This window comes from Pelmatolapia mariae, linkage group LG18 (genome assembly GCF_036321145.2).
Source record: "Pelmatolapia mariae isolate MD_Pm_ZW linkage group LG18, Pm_UMD_F_2, whole genome shotgun sequence".
NCBI classification, from domain to species: Eukaryota; Metazoa; Chordata; class Actinopteri; order Cichliformes; family Cichlidae; genus Pelmatolapia; species Pelmatolapia mariae.
Genome location: NC_086243.1, coordinates 25,463,188 through 25,479,897, shown reverse-complemented (window position 1 = coordinate 25,479,897; position 16,710 = coordinate 25,463,188). Strand labels below are relative to the sequence as shown.

General features: G+C 38.9%; 2 protein-coding genes across 3 annotated transcripts; one reads left to right on the top strand and one right to left on the bottom strand.

Annotated features, from left to right (window-relative positions):
* Positions 1-222: 222 nt before the first annotated feature.
* On the bottom strand, positions 223-7,467 carry txndc12 (thioredoxin domain containing 12 (endoplasmic reticulum)). Its single transcript, XM_063461789.1, has 7 exons — positions 7,303-7,467; positions 6,284-6,344; positions 5,955-6,007; positions 4,429-4,502; positions 4,174-4,243; positions 2,658-2,741; positions 223-1,390 (listed from the first exon to the last, which is right to left on the bottom strand). The coding sequence occupies exons 1-7, from the start codon at positions 7,400-7,402 to the stop codon at positions 1,311-1,313; spliced, it is 522 nt and encodes a 173-aa protein (XP_063317859.1). The 5' UTR covers positions 7,403-7,467; the 3' UTR covers positions 223-1,310.
* A 2,294-nt stretch (positions 7,468-9,761) lies between these two features.
* LOC134617495 (transcription factor BTF3 homolog 4-like) lies at positions 9,762-16,710 on the top strand. 2 transcript variants are annotated; one of them, XM_063462747.1, is made up of 6 exons: positions 9,762-9,852; positions 10,347-10,406; positions 13,552-13,665; positions 14,387-14,588; positions 15,896-15,955; positions 16,244-16,710. In XM_063462747.1, exons 2-6 carry the CDS (start codon positions 10,353-10,355, stop codon positions 16,288-16,290), a joined length of 477 nt encoding a protein of 158 aa, XP_063318817.1. In that variant the 5' UTR covers positions 9,762-9,852; positions 10,347-10,352; the 3' UTR covers positions 16,291-16,710. The 2 variants fall into 2 exon arrangements, with proteins under 2 accessions (XP_063318817.1, XP_063318818.1); XM_063462748.1 differs by having other exon boundaries at positions 9,776-9,944.

Genomic DNA, 16,710 nt, shown 5'->3' with positions numbered 1-16,710 from the left:
CTGCTCCCATTCACCTACAAGCAATTTATAATCAATTAATCTAACTTGTATGTATTTGGACTGTGGTAGGAAACCACTGGGACCACAGGGAGAGCATGCAAACTCCACCCAAAGGTGCTCCAGCTGATTCCTGTCCTCCTATGAGACTAGTTCCAGTTTTATTTAATACAATAATAAAACCTTGTGAGGCTCAGAGTGAAATGAGTCAAAGCGTTCAACCAAACAAACTTTATTTGCACACTTGGCCGTGTTCATGTATAAAATACATCAAGACACTTCACAAATGATTCCTTCCCTTAATTCAAGAGTTTAATGAGGCCCATAAAAAATGAAGAGGGGTGTCACTTTACAAGCAGCAAAACAGGAAAGAAAAAAAAAACAAAAAAACTAATATAGATATAGATCATAGACGGTATAAAAGGTGGAGGCAGCTTCAGTGTCTGAAAAGTGACGCCAGAAGCACAAAGTACCTCAAAACTGCTTTCTTTCTAATGATCATCAGGGGGCGACTCGAGTGGTTGCAAAAAGACCTCGGATCCTATAGAAGTCTATGTGGAAAAGACCCTCTCCCCTGACTTTTTAAACACTTCCTGATGAGCTGATGGTTTCAAAACCCAAAAGAAGGTGACAGCGAATTAGCTCATCAAGGCTTTAGAACAAGACTTCTCTAACCAGAGCGTGGCGACATGGTAGCTCCAGCCATCTTCCATACTGTCTATGGTTTGGATGAGTAAGTACACACAAACTGGCAGGAATAAATCAGTAACAAATCAGAAGTTCAAACCCCATGTCGTGCATGGTGAAAAGTTTCACAGATAGATAAGATACACCTACTGTAGAGGATCTCTGGAAGCACATCACTGGAGGCGTTTAAATACTTAATCTGAACTAAGGTGAAAAGTGTAGCTTCAATGCTCCTGGGTGAAAACTTTAAAGGTCTCTTTGTGTGTTTGAGAACGAAACTTGTCTATGGCAGACGGAGCATCTTCCTAAAGTCTTGGCTTTTCAAAGATGTGATGTTTCTAACTAACTGACAACAGATGGCAGTAAACGTGGCTAATTTGAGTTGGTTGTATCCTCTACAGACAGTAAGTACAGTATATGGCATTTAATTACATTAGGAGTAGTAGTAAAGGACAGAGAGAAATACTAAAGCACCGATTCCTATAATGGTTGGCTTCAGTCAGTGAGACGAACCCCACTGTGTGAAAAAGGATAAATATCCTAAGGGGTGGTTTGGAGGAACTTGAAAGCACAGGCTCAGGTAGAGGAAGTTTAGCCCTTACAGCCTGAAGCCCGTCGTAGCCTCCTCACAGCTCATCTCCAGTGTGACCTTGGTTGAAGGCGTCCCCTGTCAGCTTGTCCTGAGCCTCCTTCATACCGGATATAACTGAGTAGCAGAGAGGAAAGAAAGGCAGAAATAAATAAACATGAACTGCTGTAAGTTTGGAAGATATATCTGAAGTTTTGTTATATTTGTACAGCAACAATGCACGACCACAGTCGTCTTAAGGTGCTTTAAGATGAAGGTAAAGACCCTACAATATTATAGAAAGATCCTTAATGATCCAGTAATGTATACCTAACCACATGGTGACAGTAGGGAAGAAGAACTCCTTTTTTAAAGGAAGAGATCATATTTCAGGTGATTTTACATCACATGATAGTTTAATCTTAAGTGGGCTGAACCAGTGCAACTCTTTCTGTCAGCGTGAAGAGGTCCAACTACACATTTATTCCCTGAGATGTCTTAATATAAGAAAAACTAGCTGCTAATTAATTTCTTACGTATTACTCAGTTACTTTGGTAGCCATGGGGGAGGTTTTTAATCAGCAGGACAAGCTGTAAAACTTACACAAATACAGTTAAACATCATAAAATTTATACCCTACTTCACATTTTCCACAGCCACCTTGTTGGGTTCATATTGGAGTCTTTGCTAGGCTGATTCTGGCCCCTGGGCCTTATGTTTGACACCCCTGCAATACAGGATAGATCCATGCTTTCTTGTTGTTTATGTCACATTCTGACCAGACCATGGCAGTGTTGTGTAATCGAGACTCATCTGACCAGGCAATGTTTTTCCAGTCTTCTGTTGTCAGATTTTGGTGAGTGCATGCAAACTGTAGCATCAGTTTCCTGTTCCTAAATAACAGAAGTGTCACCAGGTTTGGTGTTCAGTTTCTTAAATATATCCTGAGCAGTCTGGTACCAACGACCTGTCACCTTGGAAGTAAATGAAATCACCTTTTCACCTCATTCTGATGCTCAGTTGGAACTTCAGTAGGTTGTCCGTATGCTTAAATGGGTTGGCTTACTGCTTTGTGATTGGCTGATTAGAGATCTGTGTTAGCAAGCAGTTAAACAGGTGTACCTAAACAAAAAGTGTTCGGTGTAGTCTGCAGTACGGTAAATCTCATCTCTCCTCTTCTGAAATTTGTTTTTTGTCCTGTTTTCTCTCTTTTCTACCCCTCAGCTCCAAACCCACGAGGGCGTCTTCTCCCTGAGCCTGCTCTTCCTTTTAAAGGGGAGTTCTTCCTCCCCACCACCAAGTGTTTGCTCATAGAGGACAGTTTGTAGGATCTTATAATATAAAGCGACCTTAAATTGGCTGTGAATATCCCACCAACAGAGAAATGATAATGTGGACCGTTACCGTGTTCTGCATTGCTGTAAAAGTACTTGTAGTTGGGGTTCCCGTTTTTGTTGTTGATTTCAGGATGGACATGGCCGAGCGGATCTGTGAAGGAAATAAAGAGGAAAAAAAAATTAGTTGAAACAGATAAAACAAAAACTGTGTTTTTCATTTAATCTAAGATGTTCTTGACGAATAATTCCTCATATGATATTCTGATGTTTATTTATGAAGAGGTGGGTTTTACTAGAAAAGTCTGGGTGATGGTGCGGTGTGGTGTAGGGCTGGGCAGAGTAGCTCAAGGAGCAGTGACACTGAGCAGCACAGCTGTTGTAGCCATACATCTGTTAATCAGCTTCTCCTTTGATGTAGCAGCATGCTGAGACCTGCCACGCTGGGCAGTTCCCAGCACAGGGCACAGCTTTTTCTTAGTATAACGTGTGTCTGTACGTGCAGGATAAACTAATAAAGACTGCTGGCTGTCTAAATCACCGGCTTTCAACATTTTGATGATCAAGGCACACTAAAAGGGAAAAAGACATTTTTTGCCATCCATAAGTCAAAATTTCCTATCATTATGTCAAATTTATGATGTAATTACTAAGAAAATAACTGAAAGTTAAAAACATAACTTGAAATTTGAGTTAAGTTGACACTTTGAGTTGATAACTTGAAATTTATGGAGAGACATTTGCTTTAAAAATGTTACAAATGCATACCTTATGATCCACAAGCATAAAACTAAGAAGTCCCAGTTTTACACTGAGACTTGAACGCAACTTACGTCTGTGGATCTGTGCGAAGCTTTCGGCGTGAAAAATCCCAGGTGGGCCTGTTGTGCACACGCATTTAAGGCTTTATAAGTAAGCAAGGGATGTTGCCTGTACTTTTAGCCTTTGGATATATGCATTTTTAAAACGGTTTGTGTGGATTGGAGTGCGCATTTGTGAGTCCTCAAAAGTTGCACACATTTGTAAATTTTAGTTCACACTTATGGACAATATCCCATTTTTGAGGCAAATTTCTCTCCATATAAATTTTGACTTATGGATGGCAAAACTATTTTTTCAGTGGCTGAAACAAGCTTCCACACCTTTTACAGCCTGTCTGTAATAAGTGGACTTACAACAGGGTCATGTCAACCTCTGGTTCAGATCTGCTATATCTTCTCGGAAGGAATGTCTGGCCAAATTATTCTTTTTAGGGCAAATAAGTGCATAAAAAGTACAGACACAATTCATTCATAAACTTTTGAGTTTATGTGTAGAGCTGCAGGAAGTTCAACCTGCCCATTAGGTCTTTTTTAAACATTTCCCAAAGAGAAGTGGACGAGACTTGGTATGACAATATTGTTTAGAAACTTTTCATTGTATTATTTATAACAATACTAACTTTGTCTATAGTTCTAAAAACTTTCTGTTTTCTGATAATATAATTTAACCTGGACCAGAAAACTATTACTATTACCACTAACTGCACAAGGAGTCACTCCTCAAAGATGTTTACATCAAGGCTGATTACGCCCCCGCCTTCCTACCAAGGAAAAGAATCCGAGGAATGTATCCCCCATCTGGGCTGAAGGCTTCATCCTTTGGCTCCTCTTCATCCTGTTAAAATGAGAGATTAGTGGAAACAAATCCAAAAACAGCCAATGTGTCAATTCTGACTTGTAGCATGACGATAAAACAAGAAATAAAAGGGAGCAAAAACTTGATAGTTTTACATCAATACACTGAAATAAACAGAAAATACAAGAAGCAGCTGCTTTAAGGTGCTTTCAATATATCCTCACCTCCAGGTTCACCATTACAAAGTTGTGCGCCAGTTCAGAGATCTCCTTGGATTCAGCAAACTTGGGCTTCAGTGCTGATTATAAAAACAACAACATAATAAAGAGGTTATTTTACACCACAATCAAATGCAAACCAACCAGAGCTTTTATATTTAGGGTGAAGAGGCTTGAATAATTAAAAGCCTCTGTTGTTCTTCAGTTTTAGAATTAAGACATTTTGTTAAGTACAAAAATAAAACTCAAATTTTCAGATCTGCTGAATTCTCATGTTACATTTCACTTGTTACTGAAAATATTCACTTAATTTTTTCCAACAACCCTTCTGGTTTTTGTCATTTCCTGATTGCTTTGTTTGTCCCAATTTTCCACATTACACATCTGGCTGAGATCCAAAAACAGGCTTTCTGATTAACAACAACACTGTAGCTACGATTTGGATCATTTTAAAAAGCTGATAAAAACAGTTGATTCTGCTTTCAACAGAAATATTTTTCCACGAATATATTTTCTGTAACATTTAAATTGCTAAGCAATATCCCAAGTTAATTAAACAAATATAAAACTCAATTTCAGGCATTGTAGATAGATTTCATCTCCAACTTTTGTCATTCTTGGACTTTACTAGAGTGGCTTTGCATGACTCACAGTTCAGAATCATCCTTGTTTAGCTCCTTGGTTCATCTTCTGTCTGAAAGAAGCTGGTTTAGCTCATCTACCTTTAAGGCGACTTTCTTCTGATTGGCTGTTCATCGTAAACAGACCCCAGGGTTTGAACGGACGCACAGATTTAAATACCTGGGAGTCCACATACACAAACACCTGACATAAGCAACTAACATCACTGCTGTTTTAAAAAGGCCCAGCAGCATCTGTACAGCTTCAGGTGTTTAAGCATCTCTGCATTGCTACCTTACAGGTTTTCAGGAGCTTTCGGGCAGGCTGCTAAACCACTGGTAACATGCCCTGCATTAAAAAAGCAGCGCTTTAGGGGCGTTTTAAAGTATCCATACAACAGCCTGTTCTCGCAGACAACACAACATGTTCATTCTAGTTCATGAGCCACACATCTAAAGTTTAACATACTAAATTCTCAAATGTCCACATTTTAACACTCAGTGAACCAGTCACTTACAAAAAGATGTGATATCTTAAGAGGTGTAAGCGTAATTTCAACACCTTGTCCTGGTTGTTCAACACAGTGAGCCTACTATTATTACGTGTACATAAATTTACTGATCATAAAAGCTTCACGTGTACAGTATTTTATGCCTTTATGACTCAGACAACCTGTCTAAATGTTAAACCTTTTATGTTTAAATGTTTTCTTTAAAAAAATAAAATAATTTTTAAGCAGGAAATATGCAACATGTCTGGCTTTGATTCTCTCTTCAAAGTAATGTCAATCGACTAAATTCAATAACGTTCACCATGATTTTAATTACACCTAATGTGGCGTATTTTTACGTTATAGAAGAGACTTTTAATCGGACAGTTTCTGCAAGGTGAACGGTGGAACATTATTTTACCTTTGCAGGCTCCACACCAGCTCTTGTGGATGATGACCATGATCGGCAGCCCGCTGTTAATTTAAACACATTTAAAAGTGCATCAAAACCAAAATTAAACTCATGCTGTTCCAAACTGAAAACTTCTCACGCTGCTCCATGTTTTTAAAGCCTGAAATTGCAACACATGAAAAACTACACCCGCTCATTGACAACTTGTCAATCTGCTCCTCTAACCAGGACAAAAATAGATATATGCGTGGGGGGTTTTAACAGCTGCCTCGGGCTAATCTTTGCACAAAAGGCTCTTTGGCAGCATTTCAGGAAGTGTTTGTAATATTTTAGCTCACCTGGCTTCAGCTTCTTTCTTGGCATCTTCCAGCGTCCTCCAGTGGATGTGATCACCGAATCCTGCAGGCAGAGACAATCAATGAGCACACCCACATTGTGTATCTGGTATTGTGTTGCACAACAGGGGGTGTGTTTGCCCTAAATACTCAATCAATAGATAGAGGTATGAGGAAACTCTGGCAAATACAACTGAATGGCAAGTTATTTGATATTAGTCACATAAAAGTCGCTGGCTAGATAGTGCTATAGCAAACAGGGCTGAAACAAGGTACTTTATACAGCTACTTCACCAGTAATAAAGGTAGTAGTAGCTTATTACTAGTAGTACTATTAATAAGCATGAAATACATTTTAGAAAAAACTATTAAAATTAAAATCTGGAAAATTTATCAGAAATAAACTGGCAAATCTGCAAGAAGAAAAAGCTGTTTGATTATAAGACAAAAAAACATTTTATTTAACATCCTTTTTATCTTCTACTCTTTTCGGGTACTTCTGAATAATTAAGAATGCAATCAACGGATTAATCATTTGTTTCAGTACTAAACTTTAATCGCATTCACTAACTTGTTTCTTTTAACGCCCACTACTATTTACATACATACTGTACAACTTTTATTTTTCCAATCAAAATGCATCTACATTCATGTAGGCATATTTTATTTAAGCTTATATCTCATCTTCCTGTTTGCTTAGCGAAAAACATTTTAATTTGAGTGAGTATAATTATAAGTTAATACAGTATTAATGAAGAAATCGTTAAACTAAAAGGAAAATGCAGGTCTGTAGAGGACTTAAAGCTATAAAACAACTCGGCTAAGCTGACCAGAAAAACTACAAATTATGTCTGCCCGACAGAAACACATGCATACACCTGCTCAGTAAACCAGGACACGGATATTAGGTTTCAGGATGAAAGACATCTGGCTCTGCTCTGCTCTGCCACTGATGACACTATCAATGAAGCTACACAAAGATCCTGCTTTAAATCAATCATTAACTCCAGATTTAAACTCACCTCTCCCGCTGGTGGCTTCCACAACCTCCTGGAAATACGATAAAGAGATTAAAAGCTGAAAAACTGAGAAAAGGCCGAAGTTCAGCAGAGAGGTTTGCATTTTGAGTGCTTTTCCTTGTCAAAATGCGGACGGGAACAGCTAATAGCAGTGACCGATAGTTAGCCAAGTGACCCGGATGTATAACAGCCGCGTTTCATAATAAAAGCCCCATTGAGAAAGTTGGGATTTTACAAAACTGTGCACAGAAAATAAAATTGTAAAACAAACAATAGCCTGAAACAATACCAATATATATATATATATATATATATATATATATATATATATATATATATATATATATATATATATATATATATATATATATATATATATATATATATGTTTTGTTTTTTCTAATAAATATATGTTACAATTCTTCCTGTTACAGATCTTCTTTCTTTCTTTCTTTCTTTCTTTAATAAAAGAAAGAAACTGGGTGGAGTTATTTCCAAGAAAAAAAAATCAAAAGTTTTGTTACTAAAATTTTATTTGAGTGAAAAAAAATGCAAAATTGCTGTCATTTGTGTGTGTGTGTGTGTGTGTGTGTGTGTGTGTGTGTGTGTGTGTGTGTGTGTGTGTGTGTGTGTGTGTGTGTGAAATTTACAATTTTCTGTTTATTTGCTTAGATTATTTAGTTTTCCATGGTCCCTTTGAATGTTCACTTCAGTCAGAAGTTTAAATCTACTTTTAATGGTTTGAACAGTTATTTTTCCAGAGTTGAATGATTGTACAACTTATATATTTAATGACTTTAGGAAATGAGAGTTGTTTGCACAATTTATTTTTGATTTCCTGTAGTCCACACAGGATCAAATGTTTACACACAGGCTAAAATATATTCATACACTCAATTAGATCTTTTAATAAGCAGAGCTCAAGGTTCTACAATGTCTTTTAACTTGACAAGGCCAAAACGTGTTAACTTTTCCTTGGTGATCACAATTGACAACAACCGGTAATTTCTCAAAGGAGATCTGTAGAATAGTAGATTTCCGTTGGGAAGGTGTCTTGGAGTCATTTTGAAACAACTGCAGATTCCAAGATCATAACTTTAATTACCTGTACACAACAAGTTTCCAGATGTGTCACCACTTTTCCAAGGTCTGGAAGAAGACCCAAACTGTCACCTTTAGATCAGAGGAAACAGGTTAGGATGTTCAGAAACAACCCGGGCACAACCAAGGCTCAAGCCTGTCATGAATTAGAAACTGTTGGGACGCCAGTGTTACTGTCCACAGTGAAGTGAGTTTTACATCACCATGGTCTGAGAGGTGCTGCTTCAAAATCAACACCTTCAGGCTCGACTGGAGTTTGCAGCCATTCACATGGACAAACCAAATGGCTGCTGGAGAACAGTTTGAGCTATTTGACCACAATGACGAGAAGTATGTTTGGAGTAGTAATGATGAGGCTTTTAAACCTAGGAACACTTTTCCCATTGGTCAAGCATGGTGGTGGTAGCATTACACTCTAGGACTCTTTTGCTGCCAGTGGTACTGGCACACTGCACAAAGTGGTTAGAATAATGAAGAAGGGAAGAGCACAATTGGGTGTTTGAAGAGACAATAATCCCAAATACAAATCAAAAATGTGTTAGGAATGGATAAAGCAGGCTAACATTAAGCTTCTAAAATGGCCTTCCCAAAACCCCAACTTCAACCTCTATTGATAATTTGTGGACTATGCTTAATAGCTGGATCTGTGCCAGGAAACCAATTAAAACTTTACCAAATCTGCCAAAATGATTGGTCAAATATCAGCGGTCGAGATGCAACTTTAACCAATCATTAATAGGATTTTGTGCATATATACCCTGTATGGGTTATAGAAAATCCAAAATAAACACAAACTTGTGCACACAGTCCTTGTTTATTTAAATTAATTAAAGGATTTTGTCCAGTCATACCAACCTGAATAAAGAAAAAATCGAAAAAATCATGAAAAGCCCCAAATTACCATGACATTAATGTCCGTGACGAATGTATGTAAACTTCCCTAAAACTTTCATATTTGTAATAATCATGTTGTGTTTGTGGGCGTGCACGTTTGTGCGCGCGTGTGTGTCCGCGTTTTACTATTGGCCAACGGTGATTCATTTTCCTTTTGGTGGGGCGGGTCATATGACATCACATCCACATAACCGCGTGCTCTTCGCTGCTTTGTCACATAGTGAAGCTAGACAACGAAATTTTGATATGACACCGGAAAGTCGTGCCAAAATAAAAGTTTGAACTACATCGAAATATAGCAAATATACAATATATTTACATATGTCAGTTAATATAAGTTTAAATTTAACTGGAGATATTTTTAACATTTGTATTTATGTCCTTTTCACCTGGATAAAAGCTATATAACATCGTTTGACGGGCGTGATGTAAACTTTATAGTGAAAATTCCAACAGGAAATGTATGTGATTGCTGTTGACTTAACGATAGTTTAAGCTAAGCTGGGTGGTTAACATCGAGACTAGTACAACTGACCGTCAGCAAATTCATTACCGCAGGTAATTTGGGGGGTATTTCTCAGCAGACATCTGCGCTGGTTTGTTTCCATCGTTGGATTTGAGCTTAAATTTAGTTGTCGATACCAAAGCAGGTGCGTTCAGCTTGTTTCTTCTGGCTTGATGCTAGCATTAGCTTAGCTACTCAACTAGTTAGCAGCCTAACTAGCTACAGCTATCGTGGATGTAATTTAAAACGACAAAGCCCGGATATATCTCTTCATCGCATTCAGTGTATAATGGTCAGCAGGTTGAGTATAACGATTAGATTGTCAGTCAGCTCATTTCCAGTTTGTTATTTTGGGGGATTATTGTAGCTCATGCTGGGACTATTGTATTTCAGCAGCAGCATGCGGCGCTCCTCAGGCAGATGGTGGTTTTAAGAGCTGAAAAACAAAAAAACAAAACTGTTTTCTTTCCCTCTTTGATGAGCATGGGAATAAAATCACGTTAAATGTGTGTGTTTTTTGTTTGTTTTTTTTTTACTTTCAAAACAGAACACTATGAATCAAGAGAAGCTCGCTAAACTTCAGGCTCAGGTCCGAATAGGGGGAAAGGTAAGAGTCTGCTGGATCTCCTCTTTTATTCTAATTATGGTAACTTAACAGATGTCACATTTTGGATTCATCTGTCTTGGGTTCATTTTCCTGCTCATTTCAAGGTGTGATGGTATTCAGCTGAGGTCAGGTGTTTCCTCTTGACCTCAGCATTCCCTTTTTGGGGGAGGGCAGAGCTGTGCCCCCCTTCATCTGTGGCCTCTCTGGCTTTGTTCACATTTATTGTGAAGCCTTCAGTCACACACTAGGTGGCGTTATTTGTTTTTCTTGCTTTGAAATTCCTTTAACCTCACATCGACATTCTCAACATTTTTTTTTTAAAACTGGAGTGACCCTCAACAGACTCTTGTTTCTGTGTACATATCACAATGAATTTGTGGTGCTGAAATATAGATGCATAATGTCTGGTTTAAATATTTGGGTGGGAGTAAAGCTCTTCCTTAAAATAAAATAAAGGTTAGTGGACACTAGTTTAGCTCACTGGGTGGAGGAGGCAACCAATATCTCACATGGCTTAAGCACCTTTCTATGTTTTCTGTTCTTCAACCTATAGAAGCTTTCTGATAATTCAGCCATCACAGAAGTTTGATTTGTAACTCTATTCGCTTCAATTGAGTAGTGTGGTTTTAACTTTTGGACTAACTTCCCTTTTTTGGGTGTAATATTTTGCTTACTAGTGCATCAATACTGACCATGTTTTGCTTAATATGGTCACATGACATACAGTAAGGTATGTCTTTTCTCTGGGTACTTAAAAAAATCAATTGTACTTGTCCAGAGGAGTGACCTGTGCTGTGACACTGTGAACATAAACAGGATTTCTTTACATTACACAGCTTGACAAAGCCCCCAGTATCACCACCGTGGTTGGCAGCTTTCTTTCTTAATCCAGTTATATATAAGTAAAGAAAGCAGTGCTGCAGAAAATCATGTGAATTCATACATTTGTTTATGTTGTCACTTAGTACATTCTCAGTGCTACTGTTTGTTTCTCATGTGACATGGAACCTTCACATTACTCAGTGTGTCTCCCATATACCAATGAAGATGACGTGGTGTTCCAAAGTGAAAACATTTCCTTTGATTTTGTTGCCTGTTGATAACTAGCCTTGAAATGGGCTTATGCTCTATTAGCTGTATTGCTGACACTGTAAAACAGACTTGGTATAAAATTAACCAAGCATCAAAATGTGTTTTCTTTATCTCTAAATGAATTCAGGTACATTTCTGAGAGTGCACCAATTCTGGTTTAATTGTACTGCTCGGCTTCTTTCTGTGGGATAAATATTCTTCTTCAGCAGAAGGGAACTCATTATGTCTGTCTTTATGGTACACCGCTCAGTAGGGCTGTTCAATATAACGATATATGTCGGATGACGATATAAAAACATCTATCGTTTCATTTTACGCTATCGTTTGTTTCGTGGTGTCGTAAAATAAACTGCTTATGGCAATATTTTTTTCATCGTTTTGATGGTCACTGTAGTGGCTATATTAATTTCTTAAAGTTCTCTCTTTCTCTTATATTTAATATAACCACACTACTGACAAGCGCCTGTTTTTATGCCTTGTTGTTAGCAACAACGACGGTAAAAGCATCGCGTGTCCGCTTGTTTATTTTCCACATAAACCTTTCACAATAAAGCTCAAGATCCTGTTGAGACTTTTCAAAATAAACTGAATCACGGGAAAGAGTATGCAGAGTATTTACGGATGAGAAGCAAAAAAGAGCCGTCAGGTGCTAAAAAATAAACCTTAGATTCAAACGTTAGAACAGGCTTTTCCTGTGTAATAAATACTCACAAAGAAAACGGCAGCCGTTACAACTTATGTCTAAAAATGTATCGTTTCATGCATCGGTTAAAACACTGGACTCCAGGTACACGACGCCCAGCTGGAAACACTTCACGCAAGTCGAGCTGCCCGAGATTCACAGAATTTACAGAAAATGTTAAATTTTTGTGATTTATATCGTTATCGGGACAAGATGTCTTATATCGGGATATGAGATTTTGGTCATATCGCACAGCCCTACCGCTCAGGTCTTCCTAACTGGACAGATGTTTAAATTTAAAGTGAAGCATGTTCCAGACATTGTCGTCATCTACTTTCAGCCTTTAGTGATCACCATAGTAGATCACCTGCCTCCATCTCACCCTATCCCTAGCATCTTCTCTGTCATACCAACCCTCTGCATGTCTTCCTTCACTGCATTCATGAAATCTTCCCTGTGGTCTTGCTCTCTTCCTGCAGCCTGGCAGTGCCATCTTCCAACATCCATTGTCCAATATATACACTACCCCTGTTCGACACATATCCAAGCCATCTCAGCCTTGCCTCTCTAACTTGAGCTGTCCTTCTGATGTACTCATTTCTAATCCTGTCCATCCTAATCACTACCAGTGAGAATCTTAGTATTTTCAGCCCTTCCTTCTGTCCTTTTTGTCATTGCCGCCACTGCTGCAGCATGACGCCACAGCATGTCGCCGCAACATGTTAATGAAAAGGTTTGGTTCTCTGTGTTTGCTTGTTTAACCAGTGACAAATACACAACAGTGGTTGTACACATGGCAGGTTCTTCAGTTTTCCTACTGTTTACACTCACAATGTTGGTGAATGTGGGAAGCCTAACTTCCAGCTGAAAATTCCAAGATTTCCAACTTTCCATTTCAAATGGAGCACTGTATTTTAGCTGTTTGTGGATGTACGGGTGCTTCTCTGCAATTTTGACACTAAGTACTAGTGGCCAGTAGAGGCTCTCCATTTTCTATTAGTTAATCTGTTTTGTTTTGTTTTTTCTATTTAAAATGATGGTAATGAATGAGCCAATCACAATCATTGTGGGTTGTGTAAATGCAGCTGCTTCTGGGGAAATTTGGGGTTCAAAATCTTTACCAAAGACACCGACCTTGAAAATTACCTGACTACTGCTCTGCCTCCTGAGCCACAGTATTTATAGATTAATGTAATTATCTTGAAGAATGCACTCTGAGATGGAAAGAATAAGCCACTCATTTATAATAATAAAAACAGGTCTTTTTCTGTGAGGGTAATTTTATGTCCGTGACAGGATGACGCGTGTGACCTTAACTATGTTTGACATTCTGGTTCACTCGGTTATGAAATCCATTTTTTTCCCCTTCAGGGAACGGCCCGCAGGAAGAAAAAGGTTGTTCACAAAACGGCAACAGCTGACGACAAAAAGCTGCAGGGCTCTCTGAAGAAACTGGCAGTGAATAACATCGCAGGGATAGAAGAGGTGAGCCATCAAAGGGAAACTAATGCTACTGTTACTCTCTGTGTCTGTTCTATTTTGATTTGTTTCTTTCTGAGGATCCTGAATTTTTTATCATTATGTCATGCGGCATACGAAGGGATGAAAGATGGGGGGGCGCCTAAGTGAAACGCAGTCATGTCATCTTCCAGTTTATTTTTAGGGAGCTTTCAGCAAACGGGCATACCATAAAGTGTCCTTGTTACATCAGAGCATAAACAAAAAAGGGACCCTCACCTGATGCACATTTGTTTTTTTTTTACTTAATATACATTTTGTCTTTACAGCATACTGTTTATATTGTTAAGATAATTACAGCAGTTTTGTTGGGGGGTTTTTTGCAGCGCCTGTACAGCGTGGTGATTTTGGGCACACATCACATCACACACTTGCTAATTTGGAACCTGATACAGTCACATATCATAATCTGTACAGTGGGTGTTTCTGGGACAGGCCCAACAAAAACTACTCAAAGGACATTAATGCATTTGCCACAGATTCTTGAAAACGGAAATGTCCTTCTACTGTACCTCTGTATTTGTAGTACTTTATTTCCTCAGAGCATTAAGACATATTTCTGTTTTTGGAATCCTCTGCCCACCAGAGCGTCTAATATACCTGGGCTGGTTTTAATGAGCCTGACAGTGCAAAATCTTGTAGGATAAAGGCTCTAATCCAGACTGTGCGGTTTCCCTCTTTCTCTCAGGTGAATATGATAAAAGATGACGGGACGGTGATTCACTTCAACAACCCCAAAGTTCAGGCGTCTCTGTCTGCCAACACCTTCGCCATCACGGGCCACGGAGAGACCAAACAGCTGACAGAGATGCTGCCCGGCATCCTGAGCCAGCTGGGAGCCGACAGCCTCAGCAGCCTGCGCAAGCTGGCTGAGCAGTTCCCACGGCAATGTGAGCTTGCACACACAAAAACACACGTTCCGTGTCACAATGTCAGAGTGTCCTCTGAGGTTGTCATGCGAATAACGGTCACGGTCACGTCAGACAGAGGTTTTTTTGTCACACATGAAATATTGTGGTGAGAGGTGAGACTATTGTTCAGGTGTCCCTGTTGGCAAACACGGAGCTTAAATGACTCAGGCATTAGCAGCTGGTCATGGCTGAACTTGCTTAAGACACTGCCTCATACATTATTGTGCATTTATCCAGCAGTGTTTTGTTCAGAGTTACTGAGGATTAGACGTAACGTGACTGTGAGTCTGAAAGAATCAGAGCACTCAGAGAGTGATTGGTAGTTGGTAAGGGCAGGAACGCTTCCAGCACACGGTCTGAGCATCTAGATGATTCAGTCTGCAGAGGCTGGCCTTGTAGATGATGCACATGGAGATGAAAATAAACCCAGTGAAGCAAACATGGGAGACAGGACCATCTTTTTCACTTGGATTCACAGCACAGCTAACCCTGTGCTGTGAATCTGTGCGGAGTCCAACACAGGAGCAGAAATAAAGGAAAATGTCACCGTGATGTCTTCTTAGGGGCCGTTCTGCAGCTTATGATAATGTTTTGTGGTCTTTTAGCACAGCTACTCTGATATTATGTTGGCAGCTCATCCTGCAAGTTGCGTGGCAGGTTCTGTGCCTCTCGTAGACTGTAAATAAAAGATGGCTGATGTAATTGGACACATTTCTTTTTGGACTCTGACTTTTAAACATCAGCATTAGTTAGCTTGAGTACAGATTGATAGCTGTCACTTAAGTGTGTAACAGACTAAATATGAGAAATATGATAATAAAATAAAACTGAAACACAAAGTTCCTGGATGACCTGTACCAAACAAACATAATATTTCTCATAACTGTACTAAGGTGTTCCAAAAGGCACCACAATTCCATTTGGTGGGGGTGGTGATACACATCAGTCAGCACTACCACACCTCTAACTTTAAGCAATAACAAAAGTGAGTCACTGTCTAGTTGTGATGAGGCGATCATTTATTTCTTCTTCTTCTTTTTCTTCTCTGGAAAATTTGTCATTTTAACATCAGAGTCTATAACATTAGGGTTAATCGTGATACTTCTAGCTTAATTTTACAGCCCTGGAGGTTGTTGTTTGGTTTTAATAGTGGGTTATATTTAGTCTGCAATAATTTCCCAGCAGAGCACCGCTTTGTAACAAGGGATCAGTGGATGTTCGCATTGTGGAAGTTGCAATGTGAACCTTAACATTTGATACATTTTTGTGTTTTCATTTTTTTTTAGCAATGGACATGAAAGCAGTCAAGGAGGAAAACGCAGAAGAAGATGATGACGATGTCCCAGGTATTGATACAAATTATTATCCTTGAAGTAAACAAAGCTTCTTAGTTTTTTATATCTGGTTTTGATCTTGCTTGGGGCACAGATAGTAGTTCATCAGTTATTTTGTGTGTTTAATCAGATAGTTTAAATGTTCAGGGTATCAGGAATAATGGGGGGGGGGGGGTGTCCCTTGAGGAGTAAATTACTTGCTGTCACTTTCAGCAGTTGTCTCTTGAATCTCTTTAACCGAACACTGTGCTTTGCTCTCAGAACAAAATCAGGTGATCTTTGTTGTTTTCTGTCTTGCAGATCTTGTGGAGAACTTTGACGAAGCCTCAAAGAATGAAGCAAACTGATTTTCCTTTTCTTTTTTTTTCTTTTTTTTGCCCCCTTGGTCAACCGTTTTCAGTTTTTAATTTTAATTTTTTTAACCTCTCACAGCCTCACAAGGGGCACCTCCCTTTGTGTGGGAACGGTTGTTAAAGGTGCGGTGCATCATCTCCAGAGACGTGAAACATTTCGGGTTAGCCTGCAGCCGCAGGAGCACTACGACACACACACACACCTAAGTTCTGATTTCACTAGTCGGTGATATTGTGGACACAGTATCTGTAACTCTCAGCACCCAAAGGACTCGCAATAGTTTAGAAATAAACTTCTTATATGGTTAAACGTGGCTAGTATTTAAGAGATTATTAAATTGCAGTTAATGTGAATGAGTGATTCACTTAACGTTATAGTGGTGATTATGAATTTAATAAAACATTTTTGGGCTA